General features: G+C 41.7%; 1 protein-coding gene across 4 annotated transcripts in view; it reads left to right on the top strand.

The window, feature by feature from the left end:
• LOC143510962 (uncharacterized) overlaps positions 1–16,580 on the top strand; it is a 78,550-nt gene extending 61,970 nt beyond the window's left edge. For all 4 annotated transcript variants that reach the window (XM_077000888.1, XM_077000887.1, XM_077000890.1 and 1 more), the window contains 4 exons: positions 2,685–2,774; positions 13,331–13,444; positions 15,294–15,411; positions 16,046–16,580. In XM_077000888.1, the coding sequence (XP_076857003.1) occupies positions 2,685–2,774; positions 13,331–13,444; positions 15,294–15,411; positions 16,046–16,064 (341 nt within the window). In that variant the 3' untranslated portion in view covers positions 16,065–16,580. The remainder of the gene's footprint in view (positions 1–2,684; positions 2,775–13,330; positions 13,445–15,293; positions 15,412–16,045) is intronic.
• The last annotated feature ends 3,178 nt before the right edge of the window (positions 16,581–19,758 follow it).

The raw sequence follows: 19,758 nt of genomic DNA, 5'->3' as shown, positions 1-19,758 counted from the left end.
TTACTTGAGTAGAAGTACAAAAGTATCTGCCTTCAAAAATACTTAAGTATTAAAAGTAAAAGTAAAAACCTTTTTTTTCTTAGCGTCACATCAAAACCCCTAGGCCTACTCGATCAAAAGGTGAACAGGAAACAGTGCCTTACATTTGCCTAGCAAACACAAAATACACAAAACTAGCCTATATTATCCTCACAACATTAATCTCCAAACTTTATCCATATTAATAATTCACACTAGAAAGGTAGACAAGTAGACAAACCGTTTAATATGAAAACATAATTCACCACCAAACAGAATAATAATTTCGAACTGGCCACTTCAGTCCAGCTTGGGGGACTTTTTCTGAGGTTCTACGTTGTCCACCACATGGCGGGACAGGGAAGCTAGAAGCTCTAGCACCTAGAACTAGAACTGTGTGCAGCCCAACCAACTGAACTCATAATATTAAAGTTGGCCAAATAATTAATATAATAATAATCAGAGTTGCCAACTCTCACGCAATGAGCGTGAGACACACGCATTGACTGTCTTTACCAGAGACCGTTTTCAATCGCACTACACTTCACATACATCCGATTTCTCACACTGAAAAAAAATCTAGTTTATTTACCTCTGATCTACATCTATGATTCAATGAGTTACTAGTTCGCTGTGGCGCCAACCACTGGCGATCGATCGCGACATAATACTTAATTTGTGTCCAACAATTTACACTCGCCGCCACCCCCGCCAACATTTTACACACATGCCGCCGCCCCGCCCCCCAACCCTGATAATAATAATTTTAATAATAATTTTAATAATTTTGCTTCGCTCATATTTACTTGCCTTCGCCTCGCTCATATGAATAAATTGCGAAGTTCGCTTCGCTTGGCCAAATTCGCATGTATGTGTCCCCGGCTTTAACGTTTGATGTGGGAGTCTCCTGTGTTAAACTGGCGCTTAGCATCTCCACAGATTGCAATTCGGGTACTAGCACATTGCTTTGGATAAAAGCATCTGTTAAATGTAGTGTACTTCAATGTGATATAATTAACCGGGGTATATAATCCTACTAATCTAATGGTGAACTTACTTTGATGTGTTTTTTCAAGTTTGACAGCGAGTTCATAAATGATGACAGCGATGTGTTCTTCGGAATGCAGAGGAGGAATACGAATAATTCTTCTTTTCGAGGAATACAAACACTTCGGCTAAATAAGGCCAGGGGTGTTGGGGGAAGACATCTGTTGCAGCCATGTCAGATCCTCAGCCATTTAGCGTACAAATCTTAATCTCTTACTGAGCGCTGATTGGTTATAGTCTGTGACATGGTACACTTTTACCTTTCGGTATTTTATTAAACGTTGATTTAAAAATGAAAAAGGAACGAGATGTTTCTGTAAATGTAACGAAGTGAAAAGTACAAATTTTCGCTTTGAAATGTAGTGAAGTAAAAGTATAAAGTCTTACCAAATAAAAGTACTTGAGTAAAGTACAGATACATGGAAATGTTACTTAAGTACAGTAACGAATTACATTTACTTAGTTACTGTCCACCACTGCCTACACTCGTGTGTCTGGAACAATCAGATACTCAACCAAAGATGTGTTTCATGAGGTGCAGCTGACAGAAACACAGTCAGGACATCACTGCCTGGTCCCAGAGTTCCTTATGACCCATGATCCAGTGTTTCAAGATGGGTGGTTCCACTCCCCAGTGTACCTATGCTATAGACCTGTGTTTTAGACTGTACTGCCCTATAGATGTGTTTTAAACTGTACTGCTCTATTGACCTGTGTTTATACTGTATTGCCCTATACTCTGTGTTTAAGACAGTGCTGCCCTATAGATCTGTGTTTATACTGTGAATATTAATGAATGCTAATTATGTGATACATTCCACTCAAGCCATACAATACTGTGAGTCCATCAGGCGTGTCCAAACCTTTTGCAGTGAGGGCCAGATTTGGTTAGGTGAAAATGTGTAGGGGCCAACCATTCAGCCGATGGGGGAGGGGGGTGTCTGTGTGATGGGAGAGCTGGGGATATGGGATTGTTGCAGTATAGACCAAGTCTACTGCCAACTTCTGGTCAACATAGGCTGCGGGCCAGTGAAAATTTGAACTTTGTACACCCACTTAATTACATCCACACAGTCAAGAGTATTCATACCCGCTCCCACACCCATAAAGAACCATCCTACATATCCAGTGTCTGACTTTAGATATTTGCGCAAACAAAGCCCAGAAAAATTGCTCTAAATGTATTTTTTACAGATAAAATACAGCCAAAGTTTCAAATACTGCCACTGGAAGGTCTTGAAATATCAACAATAAATCATGTTTCCATTCAGAATTGGTCAAATCTGTTCTAAACAGATAAAATTTGCTATTTAGAAATAGCAAATAATCAAATACATAATATTTCTAGTAGTAACTATTTCCCAATATGTGAGCATTTGAGAAGTGCTATGTCCCCACACATTGTGCAAGGTGCATATGCCATTTTGACTACCATCATTACCCAACAAATGAAAATAAATTACTGTTATTGGTGTGATATTCTAAGAATTCTCTTACATATGCAGAAAGTATCTGGATTCTGCATTTTCAAAAGTATTATGGATTAAAAACAGACACTTTTTGTATCTTGAATTTTGAATTATATTTAGAAAATATCTTTTGTTGGTCTTGTATTACAGCTCTGGTATTTAAGATGTGTATGTGTGGAACAGCGGTTCTCTTTGTGGTGAACTCTGTAATACTCTCAACAGAGCTGATCCTGTCAGCACGTAAGTATAAACTATTGTCACGTCCAGCTCCGCCCTCCTCCCTTGTCCCACCTAGTTTCCTCGTTTCCTTGGTTTCCTTTTTGTCTGCCATGCCCCCGTCCTCAGTGTTTCCACCTGTGTCTTGTTTACTTCCCTGGTTTTTGTGTATTTAGTTTCTCCTGCCCTGTCTACCCTTGTCGGTCATTGTAAGTGAGTCCCTCCTTGCTTTCCTGCTCCTCCGTACTTCCTTGCTCTTTTATATGCCTGTTCATGTTCTTTGGTAAGTATCTAGTCGCTATTGTTAGTTTATGTTTCCTCCCCATTGCCTTCTGCTCTGCTCCGTGTTGTCTACTCGTTGTTTTCTCCCCGTTGCCCTTCCCCCTCGCTCAGCATACTCTACTTGTTTATGATTTGTACTGTTATTAGCCTCTTTATCGCTCAAGTTTATATTTGGTTATGTTCTCCTGTAATCTAGATTAGTTATTTTGTAGCATACCCCCACTAACCAGGATGAGACTTACAGATGATTTTATGGGTTTTATTTAACTTCTTCTCAATTTCAGCAATCACCGTAACCATTTTTAAATCACCATACCCATTCAATCACCGTAAGAGCTTTTTGCCTCTTCGGAGGGGCTGCCAACGTAAAAATAAGCTTGAAGATTCGCTATAACTGTCACATTCGCACGCGCTTACATTGTTTACATTCAGAACTGCGCTAAACAGGAAGTAAACTTTCAAAATAAAAGTGCTTCGATTAAGGTAGTAAGTTACATTCAAACATTCAAAATAAAATACAATTGATTTGGCCTCAACAAACATACACCATATGAGGGTTACTTACACTCCCACCAAAATTGTTTTGTTTAAGTCAACAACAAGTAATTTTCAACAAGGAATGACCACTTGTAGTTTTACTTATGAACATTCTAATATCAGGATTAGCTTGTGCACTGGACGCTCTACAATAGAAAGCTTACTGGAGCGTTGACCATAACTCTTCAGTCTCTTATCTCTAAAGGAGATTTTTACTCTTCTCACGAGTCCCTGCCACTGATAGTCTCTAGGACTCTGGCAAGTTTCCATTCACCTCTTGGTGACAGTTCATCAATGTCCAACACAATGTCACCAACTCTTTGGTGAATGCCAGCGCTGCCTGGCGATGATATTGTGCAGATACTCACGCCTCCACCTGCACCAGAACTGCTCAGTCAGAAACTGCACGCGATGCCATCTCTTTGTTCCATAGAGGTCCTCCTTTGGAAAGGCACCAGGTGGGGGCAGTACTGTGCTGGATTTCATGTGGAGCAGATGGTTAGGGGTAAGTGGTTCTAAGCTGTCAGGACTGTTAAGGTTGTCCACAGTCAGTGGGCGACTATTGACTATGACCATAGCTTCATAGAACAAGGTCCTTAATGAAGCGTCGTTAAGTCTACCATGAGTAAGTGCTATGAGTTGTATTCAGTACACTTCTGACAGTCCTTATCTGGCATTCCCATACTCCACCTGCGTGGCTGGAATGAGGTGCGTTCATTACAAAGTCACACTGTTTTTGGGACAGATAAGTGTTTAGTCTTTGAGTGTCTAATTCCTTTAGGGCAGCCTTAAACTCATTTCATGCGCCAACAAAGTTTGTTCCTTGATCGCACTGGATTTAGCGGACTGCACCTCTGATGGCAATGAAACACCTTAACAAATTAATAAATGTGTCAGTGGATAAGTCTTCTAACAACTCAATGGGAATGGCACGGCAACAAAGACAAGTGAATAGAAGTCCATACCGTTTATGCTGTTTTCTGCCTTCTCTAGTTACAAAAGGGCCAAAACAGTCCATACCGCTGTATGTGAAGCAGTGGCGATTGCTCTAAGACTGCAAGGGAAGGTCAGCTTCCCCTAAAATGTCAAAAAACAAGTGATCAAACATGTACTGTTGTGTGTACGTCATTGATTAAATATGCGCTACAACGCGCTCAACGTTTGTTCAGAATCACCTTTTTATCACTGGTAACGATGCGGCTTTCCTCTCACTCAGTCCCGCAGCTTCACGGTGCTTTAAACGGTGTGGACGCTGAGCGTCTACAGAGTTCAATAGCGAAGCGAAGAGTGCCGCGAAACCAGACGAGCCATTGGATGAATGCTGGGCTTTGTCACGCCCATCGGACGCTCAGCGTTTCTGGGGGTCTATGGGGCAGTGGGCTGGCCTCGGCTGGCCCAGACGCTCAGCTTCTGCATGATGATTGGATGATCTGTCTGAGGCCGAATCCCTTTTTGATTGACAGCGAAATGAGCGAATCAGCGAACTTTTGGTGTATACCTCCATGGGAGCATTTAATTTTAATTTTTTTAAATTTTCATTCTGTTGAACCGGAGATTTTCCTAATCCTCTTAGTGGCATTTTCTTCGTTAAAAACAACTTGCGAGAAATCGAGCTTCTATTTCTGGTGGTTTTTGTTGTAGCTGCTTGTGTTTGGAGACTGACTTCTATCACTCAAGCCGAAATTGAGCTTCCCCTCCTTGAAAGACCAGCATCCGCCACTGATGTGAAGGGTGGAGAAGGCTCTAAGCGTTCAGCTGGTAAGTCACTCATTCTCTGACCCTCAGGAGCCCTTCGCAGTCTGCGACAGACGACACATTGCCGGATGAAAGAAGCAACGGTTCTGCTCATTCCAGGGATCCAGTAGCCACTAGATCTGATTTCATTTATGGTGAAGCCCTTTCCTTGGTGTTTCACATTGTCATGACAGTGGGCTATTATGAGCTTGGTCACATGATGTTCTTTAGGAATGACAACGGGATGTTTGAAAGAGTCTTTACTGGATGAGAGTCTCCCTTCCACCTTGAGAAGACCGTCTGTATCCATGAAAGTGTCCAGGTGGAACAGTTTGTTGTGGTGTGGGAGCTGTCTGCCTTTATTTAATGTTTTTATTTCCTTTTCATATACTTGTCTCTGCTCATCTTGAATGATGACACGTATTGCCCTTTCTTGTTCACTCACATTAGCAGGTGCATTTGATCTGACTTTCTTTGCCCATCTTGTGAGACGTGCAACAGCTTTCACTACCTTGGGCCATGATGAAAACTTTAACAAACGCTCTGCAAGGCTCAATGTCTCTGTGACTTTAGTTATCAATGTCTGTATTTTTCTCACTTCTGGGTCTCCAATGGACAGATTCAGCTCTTCACCCTGCGTTGTGGGTAGGTCTCTTTCCCACAGAAAAGACGAACCACTGAACCAGTTAGATGAGAGAAGCTCAGAGATAGTGCATCTAGGGGTAAAACTATCAGCTGGATTCTCTTCTGATGGCACGTAAAACCATTGCTGAGGGCTTGTACTTTGGCGAATCCTTTGGACCCTGTTTGCTACAAAAGTATGGAAACGACGTGCGTCGTTGTTAATGTAGCCCAAAACTGCCTTTGAATCAGACCAAAAATACTCTTTGACTTGAGCATAACCAAGTTCCTCTCTCAACATGTTACTGACAGAGATTGAAACTCCAGCTGCAGTTAGCTCGAGTCTGGGGATTGTAGTCAGCTTGGTAGGAGAAACATGGGCTTTGGCTATTACTAGTGAACAGTGAATCTCCTCGTTAGCATTTATAGCTCTTAAATAGGTGCATTGTCCATAACCACTTGTACTTGCGTCTGAAAAGTGGTGCAACTCTATTTCCTTTAGTTCTCTAAAAGTTGCAGGAAGGTAACAGCAACTTATATTTACCTTTTCTAGGTTGACAAAGTCACTTTGCCAGCTCTCCCACCTTGGTCTCAGTGCTTCAGGCAGGGGGTTGTCCCAGTTAATACCTTGGCGGCACATTTCTTGAAGAATTTGTTTACCGTTGAGCACGTATGGCGCCAGGAAGCCAAGGGGGTCGAAGATGGATGCAACAGTAGATAAGATGCCTCGTCGTGTTGGTGGTTGGTTCTTTAAAGTATTATCAAATTTGAAACCGTCCATTTCAACACTCCATTGAATGCCTAAGGCCCGTTCATGTGGCATGTCTTTGAATGTCAAGTCCCTCGTTTTTGTGTCTACTGCACATTCAGATGGTGGGATATTTTGAAGAACAGCAGGACTATTTGACATAAATTTGTGTAGGTGAAGTCCTCCTTGTTTACAGATCCCTGTGGCCTCTTGCGCAAGCTGTATCGCCATTTCAACTGTGTCTGTGCTTGTGACGCCGTCGTCCACATAAAAGTCTTTCTCTATGAACTCTGAGCCGACAGGATGCGTGAGACAGCATTCTTTGGCTAAGTATTTTAATCCATAATTTGCACACCCTGGGGATGATTCCGCACCGAAAAGATGTACTTTCATCCTGTATACCTGAGGTTGTGTCTCTGTGTTGCCATCTTTCCACCACAGGAAACTCAGGTAGTCTCTGTCACACTGCTGGGCGTGAAACTGGTGAAACGTCTTTTCGATGTCACACATTAGAGCAATAGGGTGTTTCCTGAACCGTAGGAGGATGCCTGTTAAGTTATTCATCAGGTCGGGCCCTTGTAAAAGATTATCATTCAGACTTGTACCATTGTGTTTGGCAGAGCAATCAAATACAACACGCAGTTTAGTTGGCTTCTTGGGATGATAAATCCCGTGGTGGGGTATGTACCACTGTTCACCTTGTTTTCCTTCACTGTGTACTTCTTCGACATCACACCTTTCTATGATATCTTTCATATAAGCAATGTAGTCCCTTTTGTATTTTTCATCTTTGTTGAACTTTCGCTTTAGGTTTTCAAGTCTGATTTCTGCAAGCCTTCTGTTGTGAGGTAAGTGTGGTCTTTGTTTGAATGGTAGAGGCATCTCACAGTGCCCATGTTCATTTTTCCTTATTCCTTCCTTGACCTTGTCTAAAAAGATGAGATCCTCTTGTGAGACTGTTTTGTCACTTGCATTTGTGTCCTTAAAGTCTGACTCTAGAACATTAATCACATCTAAGGGAGTTACAGGGGGTAATTCCTTTACTGTGGCTCTGACACAAACTTTGCTCAGTTTCACTGAGAGCCGATGTGAAGCCTCCAACAATACTCCACCCTAGGTCCGTGTGGATTGCATAAGGTTCATTGCCTTCTCCTAACAGAACTTGTCTTGGGGCTAAAGCTCTCAGACAATTAAATCCAATGAGGAGTCCAAAATCACAACTCAGGGGAGGTGGTAACTTATCAGCAATTTTAGTTAGGTGGGGCCATTGTTTAGCTGTGTCACTAGTGGGTATGTTGTCATAGTCTTGGTGTATGAAGGGGGAAGACCAATTACAATGTCTGAGTCATAACCTCTCACACAAAGTCCAGACACTCTGTGACTCTTAATAATAGAGTTGACACCTAGTATAGTAGTTAACCTTAGCTTTACAGGCTGAATGTCCGCTTGTAACTGGTTGCTTGCCTCTTCACTGACAAATGTGCTGTCGCTTTGTGTATCTAACAGAGCATACACTAATTGTTCTTTAAACGGGTTCTGAGCTGTGGACAACCATACAGGAACGATCATGGATGTGCTGTTTGACTGACCCACCTTAGTAATGTTGAGCTGTCACTGGTGTAGTTTCATTTGGAGTGTTTGAAACTGTTCTGACAGCACTTGGGGACGATTCGTTTGCATTGTGATTGTCATTGTGCAGACAAGTTGGATGCCTTCATTTGCAGATGGCGATGGCGACAATCTCTAGCATTATGGCCCGTCCTCAAACATCCATAGCAGAGTTTATTGTCCTTAACATATGTGCGCTTCTCCTCTAAGGGCCTTTCTGAGAAGTGCAAGCATTGTGACAACTGGTGTTTCTCAACTTTACAGAACATGCAGGGTACCTTTAACCTTGCGTTGCTTGTCCTTACCTCGTTGTTGTGTACCCTGGTTTGTGTTGAGAAGACTTGAGTGGATCTGCTTGGTTTAGAGTCCTTTGTAGCTCTTTTGTCAAAGGAAGAGCTGCACAAATGAAGAGCATATGAAGAAGTGACAGGGTTACATGCAATCTCTGCTTCGACCATCACAAATTCAGCAAAGTCCTTGACGGAGGGAAAATCCTTGCCATCCATAAGGGTAACTGTGACCTGACGATTCCATCGGGCTGCCAGCCAATCTGGAACCTTTTGCAATAACTTTTGATTTTCCTCACAATCACTTAGTATCTCTAGGTCTTTCACATGTGGCATGGCTTGAAGACATGAAATTAAAAAGTCTGAAAATGTCCTTAAACCTTCTGCTTCCTTTGAGTTTATCTTAGGCCATTTGTACAATCTGTCTCTAAAAGCTCTTTGAACAACAAAGGGTTGTCCGTAACATTGGTCTAGCCTTTGCCATGCATCGTTGTAGGCCTCTTCATCGCTGCGATAAAATGTGCCCTCAAGACATTTTTGTGCTGGGCCTGCAACATACCCTTTGAGCAAATGGAGCTTATCAGCAGGTGGAATACCTTTGCGGTCCACAAGTGAAGTGAACGAGGTCTTCCATTCAATGTAGTTAATTGGATCTCAGCTGAACACTGTGGGCATTGGCACTGGGATCCTGTTTATGGCAATGCTGTTTTGAATTGCTTGGGCTAACTGGGAGATGTCTGTAGGTGTTGTTTGAGCGATGACTTGGGGGTTTGAATTGTTCACCACAGGATATGTGGAGGCTGACAAAACATTTTGTGGCATTGATGGCAGCAAAAGTTCATTATGGTCATCTGGTGCTTCATGAACAGACTGGTGGTCAGCAAAGAAAGGCATGTTCTGCTGTATCTGCTTATGGTCCAAATCTGCATTCATTTCACTGTTGTAGATTTCAAGTTTTGCGCGAGCAGCTTGCATTTCCTTTTCTGCCTTTAAGCGCTCAAGTTCTGACTTATATACATCCATTTCCTTTCTGTGTCGTTCCTCCATATCCCTTATTTTTTCCTTTTGTTTAAGTTCTTCTTGAACTATTTTGTATTCTGCTTCCTTTGCCGCTAACTCTGCAGCTGCATCTATCCTTTTGGCTGCAACACTTGAGATGTCCGATTGCTTACTGACATTTGACTGAGAGGCAGCTCCATAGATGGAATGAGCATACTTTTTTTAATCAGTTCATCTGTGGTAGGCTAGCATTTTCTCTGTTGGCACTGTAGGCCTATCTGAGCGTCTGGGCAGATGTAACTGCAGCAGCCTCCATTTGTAACTTGTTTGTTCTTCAGTGCTGTCCATTTTCCGTTTTTGTAGCTCACCGATTCCTTTAGCTGTTAGCTTGTTAGCCGCTTGTCTCCGTTGCGTCAGCGCCTTGTCTTTAGCCTTCACGAGAAGCTTGTGTAGCTAACTGAGGTAAAGCTCTTACTGTAGCATACCCCCACGAACCAGGATGAGACTTACAGATGATTTTATGGGTTTTATTTAACTTCTTCTCAATTTCAGCAATCACCGTAACCATTTTTTAATCACCATACCCATTCAATCACCGTAAGAGCTCTTCGGAGGGGCTGCCAACGTAAAAAGAAGCTTGAAGATTCGCTATAACTGTCACATTCTCACGCGCTTACATTGTTTACATTCAGAACTGCGCTAAACAGGAAGTAAACTTTCAAAATAAAAGTGCTTTGATTAAGGTAGTAAGTTACATTCAAACATTCAAAATAAAATACAATTGATTTGGCCTTAACAAACATACACCATATGAGGGTTACTTACATATTTAGTCCTTAGCCTGGTGTTGGTATTTGTGCCCCGTTCTCCCATTCATCGTTGCTCCCCTTGGTGTTATGGTTTTCTCCTTTACATTCATGTAGTGTGCGTTGTGGTAATGTTCCTATGTGTAACGGTGGCGTACCCGAAGGTAGTGAGGGATCCATACGCAGGTGGAATAACAGGAGTTTTAATCAAACACAAGGACTGAGCAGACCCCGTAGGGAAGGCAGGCAACAGTACAAAAAGGGCAAGGCAAAAAGGAGAGTCAAAAAACCAGGCAGAGAGTCAAAAAACCAGGACAGTCCAATAGCAGCAGGCAGAGGTACAGAAGGGCTAGGCAAACAGGCGTAAGACAAGAGGGCAGAGCTAGGATCGGTAACCAGGAATGCAGACAGGATAGTAAATACGGCTTGGTAATGCTACACGGGGAGGCAATACTTCGCACTGGTCTGTGTGAGCAGAGTCCTTAAGTAGGGCGTGTATGAGTAGCCGATCAGGTTCAGGTGTGCGGATCAATATTCGGGTGATGGCGCCCTCTGGCGGTCACGGGCGTGATTGCCATTCCTGACACTATGTGTGTTGACTTTTCTTAGCTGTCTCATAGTCCTGTTCTATAGTATTAGCCCTTCATTTTATAGTATAGTTCCTATCTGTATTGTGTTTTGTTGCTCTCCTTTGAATAAATATTCATTAATTGCATCACCCCTGCTTCTGGTAAATGTTACAGTTATGTCACCATAACTACTAACAAACTACAATTTATTAACCAAATTAAATAAATTAACTTGTGGACCATGTGGACTCGTAGTTCAAGAAATGTCAGTCAAAAATAACTGCTTTCAGTACTGGAAGGTCCTGCTCAATCCTTGAACACACATGGTTAACAACTTTCTTTTATCTCAATGATCTGGTGAGTGCTGTCCACAGTGCTGTCTGTGTGTCTGTGTGGAGTTCCCACTCCAGCTTCCTCCTGTATTTGTCCTTAGCCTCCCTGCTCGCTGTCTTCAGTTCCCTCTGGATCATCATCACCTCCTTCCTGTCTCCAGCTCTGATGGGGCTCTTGTTATTAAGGAGAGCTTTAATGTTACTCACAGCTTGTTGTTTGGGTAACATTTAACAGTCCTGGTTGGGACAGTGGAGTCCACACACAAGTTAATGTCATCCATAATGCACTCTGTGAGCCCATCAATGTCCTTGCCATGCGGCTCACAGAGTGCTGGCCAGTCCGTAGTCTCAGTGCGCTGAGAAGAGTGAGATTTATTAAACGGCATTCTGTAAGAAGGGTCATATAGGAAGGAATTGGTCAAATTACTAAGGGAGTCTGAACATGAAACATAGCCAACATGTAACCACATACTGAATACAGAACACAGAGACAAACTATAATATAACACTGAAGCGCAGACAGAAAGTATACACGGCTGTAAGTGAAACAACAAATGACAAGTGACAATGAACAGCCAAGCAAAAGACATAACACAGGATATATATACACCATACTAAACAAGAAACACCTGAATACGCTAACGAGGGAGACGGGTTACAAAACACGAGGAGGGACTACGAATGACAGGACCACATGGCTACATAAACAAAACATACAAGAGTGTCTGGCTTGTTTACCTTAATACTACTGCTGTATATTGCCCGCCTAAACTCTCCACAGCTGACTTTCTGCTTACCATCGCCAGCTCCATGTCTCCATCTCTGGTGATACTTGGTGATTTTAACATCCATGTGGACACTGTCTCCTCTTTATCTATTGACTTTTTTTCACCAGGAAGCCAGCGTTGTCAGGCCTGTAAAGGAACTGGCAATGCGTGACTACTCGCATTCCTCTCTCCAAAACTCAAGACCCAACTCAGCACAGTGTTCCAATAGGACAGCTCTTGGAAATCTGAAACTGCTTATAAGCCAGTCATCATCATGGGCTAAAAAATCATAATGGTCACAGAAAACTCGCTCTCGGCAAATTCGGCCTGTTTATATAATAATATATATAATTTATATAAGTGGAAACACTTTGAATGATTATTTCAGTAAGGCAATGAAATCGTCTGATTAATTTACTTTATTTTACACAATAAGGGCATACTACAATGTGTGTGTAAAGGATATCTTAATAGTAATTTCAATGCATCACCTCTAAGTGTCGCTAAATTACAAAAACACATTAGAAACATACATTCGCCTGAAGTGAAAGTGCCGTGGGGGTACGCACTTTCTCACGTTCAAGTCACATTTAGTACATCTGACTGTTTACGTGAAACATAGTGTATGCAATGTTTTTGTACATACGCATCGTTAGTACATGAGGCCTCTGGTCTGCCTGAATGGCCTGAAATGTCATCAGGAATGTCCTGGTGTAGCCATGTCTCCATAAAGTACATCAATCTACACTCCCCATACTTCTTCTGGTGCTAGTGCTGTCCATTTTATTAGCCAGTTGCCCATGATGAGAGAGGGGAGACGTAGCTTATATGCCCTTTTCTCCATAAGCCTCCCTCGTGCGCTGTTTTGTTCCTCCTATGCATCCCCTCTGCGTCCATCTCCAAAGCTCTTTAGGGATGTTCAGCTGATTCTGAGTGTAAGCAAAGCAGCCATGCTGCTGTGCAACAGTGGACCGAGAGAGTGAAAGATACACTTTCATGGTGAATAAATAAATAGTAGAAAAAACAGATCAAGAATCTGGACTAGAGTGTTTTGAGAAGATATAGCTTCACTAAGCTGCTTTGTCAGATATACTAAATTTAAAAAGATGAATAAAGTTAAACAAGAAAAGTGAAACACAAACAGCAGCTGCAGCACCAGGCTGCACTGTAACAGCTACATGCATGGCTCTGCGCACCCGCACAAATGCACAATAAAACTGGGATTGCCTTCTGTTATTCTATCAATACTGATTAGTCACTCCATGTTTCTGTTTTGTGTATGATCATTAGGAAATGGTAAACGTACAGTGGAAGATCTGCAACTGGTTCTCCTTCCGTTTGAATGGGTGTCTGCTGTAGGCTTCACTATTGCTATCTTTGTGGTGGAGCTCTCAAAACAAAAAGGTATGTGAAAACAATCACACAGAAACATCAGCACACACAGTCACAGAATGCCTAGCACGTGCACACACACACACACACACACACAAACCTAGCAGGCACACACTGGACTGGACCAGTTTATGGGATTGTTTTGCAGGAGTCATTTCCTAGTTTGTCCAATGTAACACTTTAGTGTTGCACTAATCAGACTCAGGTATTTGACTAATCAGATTAAAGCAGTATTTAAAAATCAGCCAGAGGTGTTCAGTAATCAAACTCAGGTATTCAGATCCTATGATGTACTGATGAGATCACAAAACCCAAAGCTGAACAGAATAATCCACAGATTATCCTAAAAAAGGACAGAATATCTCAAAAGAGAATAATTCAGTGACAGTAAAATACTGAGCTAACTGAAGCTACTATGAAATATGCTCAGGAAATTATGTTTTAAAGATATGTGGAGGAAGAGGGTGGGGCTTCCTACTCATATTTAATTAAAAGCAAATCTGACATCTGTATCTGCATCTGTAACTACATTCCATCACCATCTCTATCTACATCTCTATCATCATATCTCTGTCATCATATCTCTAGCATCATATCTTTATCAACATCTCATGGTGTCATCCACATACTTAATTAAGGTGTTGCTGGTGTGGATGGGAGTGCAGTCAGAGGTCTAGAGGAGAGCAAAGGGCTAAGCACGCAGCCTTGAGGGGAACCAGTGCTGAGTGTAAGAGCTATGGAGGTGTGGGGGCCAATTCTGACCCTTTGTGAGCAGTCTTTAAACCAAAGGCATGTGGAATGAGGTAGACAGAATCTCAGCAGTGTACTCATGAGACCGTGGCGGAAGATGGTGTTAAAAGCTGAACTATAATCCACAAAGAGTAGACAGACATAGTTCCCAGGTTGCTCCAGGTGGGTCAGCACTGTGTGGAAGGCAGTGGTCATGGCATCCTCTATTGACCTGTTGGCCTTGTAAGCAAATTGGTAAAGGTCAGAAGTGGTAGTTAGGAATGTCATGATGTGACTTCTAACCAGTTTTTCAAGGCTCTTCATTACCACTGGTGTGAGCACAACAGGTCAGTAGTCGTTGAGGCTGGGGAGGTCTTTAGATTCCAGTCACTATCTGAATGATCATCAATACTACCTCAATGGTCATCACTCATGACACATATTTTTAATGTTGTCTTGTCTGTAGGAGATTAGTGGAGGATACCTAAAAAGGTTAGGATTAGGGTTAGATAGGGTTAACCCTAACCGGTATTTGCATCATCCTGGAGGATGTGTTGAAGTATATTAGTCACTGTTTTATTTGCAGGATAAGTCAGCACAAAATAATTCTTGTTGTCTTAACAGCAGATTGTTTATAGGTCAGTGTGTCCACACTATGAACCGGTAAAACATGAGCAAAGGCATAATCTATGACTCAGGAAATCTCACAGTTATGAAAATATTCACACATTTCCATTCTTTTCTGGATGAAATCTTCATTCTTTCTACAAATGTGCTTAAGTCTTAATAGCTCTGAGTAAGGGATGGAGTTTTTTTCAGGCTTTGGAATTTTGTGAATTTTTTTGGATAACAAAACTTAGTGGGATTCCACTAATGTGGGCAGTTTAGACTGGCGTGCACTACCAAGCAGTGTTAGCAACAGAGCATCATAACAGCAAACTCCACTCTAACACAAGCCCATGCTACATTATACTGTTTCTTATTTAACATTGTGAAAATTTTAACTATTAGAATACACTATGTACAGTTAAAATTTAAACAGTTCAGTTTAAATGTTCTGTAACACAGTTAATTTCAACTGGGTTAAAGCAGATCTGTAACCTTTACCATTCACATTGTGCCTTATACACAGACAATGGCAAAGAAAACGAGGAATATGATGAACATCATGAAGGAGAAAACGAAGAAGAATTAAATTCTTTACAGAGTACCCCCCCTTCCCCTTCTACTTCCATTTCCCCTACCCCTAGGTAGGATGTGTCCTAAACTGTCACATGGCTGTAGAACACCTTCTGTAGAATATTTTTTCTGATGTAAGGCCATGACAAACACTATAGCTAGGAGGTAAATAACAAACATGTTGTAATTTATTACAATGGAGCTTTTAACCACAGACTGGTACGTTCCAGGATGTGTATGTGCAGTCTGCTGCTCACACAGATGACCCAGTGTCATACCATATGACATTAAGTGAAACCCAAGGACACATTTGCTTGAGTTTCTATAAGTCTGCATTGTTTAAGGGAAAAAAAATTATTTGGGTCTATACTACAATTTGTAACACCGAGTCAATGTGCTCCAGTTTAGAAGCCAGAGAAGTCAAATAATCTATATTAATTATAGACACATTAATGGCACATGTATGTTGTATGAAATGTAAAGCATAGTGTACAAAACTAACAATGAGATTTTAGATGGACAATAAGTCTCTGGTGTTTAGAGAGTTTAGACAGAAGCATCTAGAGGGTGATATTTGCAGTGTATAAGAAGAGTCCTGTAGATTCCAGAGAAATCCAAACGATATATTTTGTGATTTTGGTGAACTCAAAAACATCATGTATGATTGATGTCATATGACTGTCTAATTGATGCTGTTTCTAATAGTCACATGACTGATGAGTGACCCTGCAGAACAGCCTTCCCCAGGAGTGAACATGTGTGTTACTATGGAGAGAGGAGATCATTATGAGATCATTATGAGAAGCCTGAAGATCAGAAGGATTATTTTCACCATTTATCAACAGCTGATCAATGAGTGTTACAAGTACTAAAAATCCAATCAAAGCAGCCATAATGTGTACTAGGAGGGGTGCAGGGTCCCATGGTGCTTACTCTGTGGTGATAATGCAGCTTCTTTGATAAAGAGAAGCTGGTGAACTAAATAATGAAATGAAATCAATGAAATTCAAATTTAACCCTGCACTTTTCTCTGTATAGAATTCCATAAACCTTCAATTTCCTGTCAAAAGATAGATTTTTTTAAAATGATGTACATAATAGGATAATGTTCATTTATCATACTGAACAATATGCAGGGGAATAATATGCATGGATGTGACTGTACAAACCTTCTATATAAATGTATAAAGAGTTGAGGGGGGGGGCAGACTCACATGAATAAATGCTAAACTGAAAAGTTTCTTCTTTATAATTTTTTCCATCTGCATAAATCCAAAATACTCTGTTTCAAGGTATCAAATAAGATGATAGGGGTGAGAAAAAATATGCTAGATCAGTGATTCTGAACTGGTGGGTCGTGACCCAAAAGTGGGTCGCGGACATGTTCTGGGTGGGTCGCGGACAGCTTGTAAAAATTAAAAGTCTACTCTTCTAATTTTCAAATCAAATCAAAGTTTATTTGTATAGCGCTTTTAACAACTCAAGTTGTCGCAAAGCAGCTTTACAGGGTTTACAAGGTTAACAATACTATGGGTCCAGAACCCTAATGAGCAAGCCAAAGGTGACAGTGGCGAGGAAAAACTCCCTATGATGGTGGGGAATAGGAAGAAACCTTGGGAGAACCAAGACTCAAAAGGGAACCCATCCTCCATTGGGCGGCCCGTTAACGCACAAATACACAAGTCACACATAATTCACACAATCAGACTAGGTAAAAGGTAGAATTGAAAGTTCTGGGTTTTGATATTGTCACTGTAAATGTCTGTTGATGAATGCCAGGCTTTCATTCCGTGTCGGAGCAGTGATGCTGGTATTGTAGGCTCCGACTGCAGTGTTACTCCCCAGGTGAACCCCGGTATCAGCACATCCACCAGCAGCCAGACCATCCCCCAGGTGCCTGCAGGTGCCTGTATCCAATCGTCTTGGGTAGAGCCATGCAAGAAGATAGATAATACAGACTGAGTGGACATGAATTTAAACCACCGTTGATTTAAATGTACGTAGCTCACGTGCCAGTGATCAGCATGTGGCTCCGGCAGACTAATCTATAGCAGCATAACTAAAGGGAGGGGTTCAGAGGTGACCACAGGCATGAGGGCTCACTGAGACATTGCTTTCCAGTCAAGTCATAGTCACAAATAGAGTGATGCCAAGACACAGCTGGATGACAGCATCAACATCTCAGATCACCAGAAATCTCAACGTCTGGGGGCCCCCAAGCCCCTACACCTTACAAGGGGAATTTTAGCTGAAGGCTTGACTAAACAGGTGAGTCTTAAGTCTAGATTTAAAGATTGGAACTGTGTCAGAGTCTCGGATTGGAGCTGGAAGGCTATTCCATAATTGAGGGGCTTTAAAAGAGAAAGCTCTGCCTCCGGCTGTAGTTTTACTAATTTTTGGAACTACGAGAAATCCAGCATTTTGGGAGCGCAAAGGGCGAGATGGGTTGTAGTAATCAATGAGTTCACTCAGATATTGTGGGGCAAGACCATTTAACGCCTTATAGGTTAACAGGAGAACTTTAAATTCAATGCGATATTTAATCGGCAGCCAGTGTAGTGCGGCGAGAGTGGGACTAATATGATCGAATTTCCTAGCCTTGGTTAGGACTCTAGCTGCTGCATTTTGTACAAGTTGTAGCTTCTTTATGGACTGTTTAGAGCATCCAATTAGAAGACTATTACAGTAGTCCAATCTCGACGAGACAAAAGCATGAACTAGCTTCTCTGCATCAGCTAATGAAAGTAAGTGTCTCAGCTTGGCAATATTACGTAAATGGAAAAAGGCAGCCTTAGTGACATTGCATACATGTGTGTCAAATGAAAGATCAGAATCAATAGTGACACCTAAACTTTTTGCAGTAGATTTTGGTGTTACTGAAAAACCATCTAGGGTAAGGGGACTATCAGCCCAATTGCTTCTAACAGCTTTAGGCCCAAGAATCAGTACCTCAGTCTTGTCAGAATTTAGTTTAAGAAAATTAGACGCCATCCAGTTTTTAATATCCTGGACGCAGTTCTCAATCTTGAGAGTTGTGGTGGTATCATCTGGATTAGAAGATATATACAACTGAGTATCATCTGCGTAGCAATGGAAGCTAATACCATGCCTACGAATGATAGTGCCCAGTGGTAGCATATATAATGAGAATAATATGGGGCCCAGTACAGATCCTTGTGGGACACCATACTTTACTTTAGAATGCTCAGAGCATTCGTTATTTACTAGCACAAATTGGTAACGATCTGTCAGGTAGGACCTGAACCAGGAGAGTGCTTGACCTCTTATGCCAATGAGTGTCTCCAGTCTATTAAGTAGAATATTATGATCAATGGTGTCAAAAGCAGCACTGAGGTCTAGCAGTATGAGAAACGAAATGTGTCCTTTATCAGAGGATATTAAGAGATCATTCAGTACTTTAGTTAGTGCTGTTTCAGTGCTGTGATGAGCTCTAAATCCAGACTGAAATAACTCTAAGACATGTTCTGTCTGTAAGAAGGAAGAGAGTTGTGAAGAAACTACTTTCTCTAAAATTTTGGATATGAAAGACAGATTAGAAATTGGCCTATAGTTGGACAGTTCTTGGGGGTTAAGTCCAGGTTTTTTAATTAGCGGCTTGATGACTGCAAGTTTAAATGAACTGGGAACGTAGCCCAGGCTCAGAGAATAATTTATTATAGTAAGCAACGGTTCTACATTGCTGTGCAGTAATTCTTTAAGTAGTTGGGTTGGTACAGCATCTAGTATGCATGTGGAGGGTTTAGCAGATTTCACCAGTGAAATAAGCTCCTCACGACCAATTGGGGAGAAGGACTCTAACAGGGCATCAGAGCTGACCAGACAACTGTCAAGGTGCATTGGCATGTTGACAGGCTCTGAGATAGCACTACTAATGTTTTCCCTAATTTTATCAATCTTATCATTAAAGAATTTCATAAAATTGTTACTGCTACACTCTAGTGGAATAAGAGAATTGTTTTGTTCATGACTCCTCGTAAGGATGGAAACAGTTTTAAAAAGGAGTCCTGAATTGTTTTTATGTTTTTCTATTAAGGCCGATAAATATAAGGACTTTGCCATATGGAGGGCATGCTTATATTCAATAAGGCTGCTTTTCCATGATAGTCTATACACTTCTAACTTCATATTTCGCCATTTACGTTCCAGGATCCGCGCGGCTCGTTTGAGGCTACGCGTGTGCTCATTGTACCATGGCGCTATTCTTCTCTCCGTGGTTCTCTTATATCGTAGTGGTGCAACTTTGTCTAAAGCTGTACGAAGGGAAGTCTCGACGTGCTCGGTGAAACGCTCTAGTCCTTCCGGAGCTACAAGTGGATCAGTGTTTGTCAGACCCGGTAAAATATCAGTGAGCGCGGCTATGGTGCTGGGTGTTATAGCTCGTTTAATTTGATAGCGGG

Source organism: Brachyhypopomus gauderio, chromosome 3, assembly GCF_052324685.1.
Source record: "Brachyhypopomus gauderio isolate BG-103 chromosome 3, BGAUD_0.2, whole genome shotgun sequence".
NCBI classification, from domain to species: Eukaryota; Metazoa; Chordata; class Actinopteri; order Gymnotiformes; family Hypopomidae; genus Brachyhypopomus; species Brachyhypopomus gauderio.
This window is presented reverse-complemented; position numbering and strand designations above follow the sequence as displayed.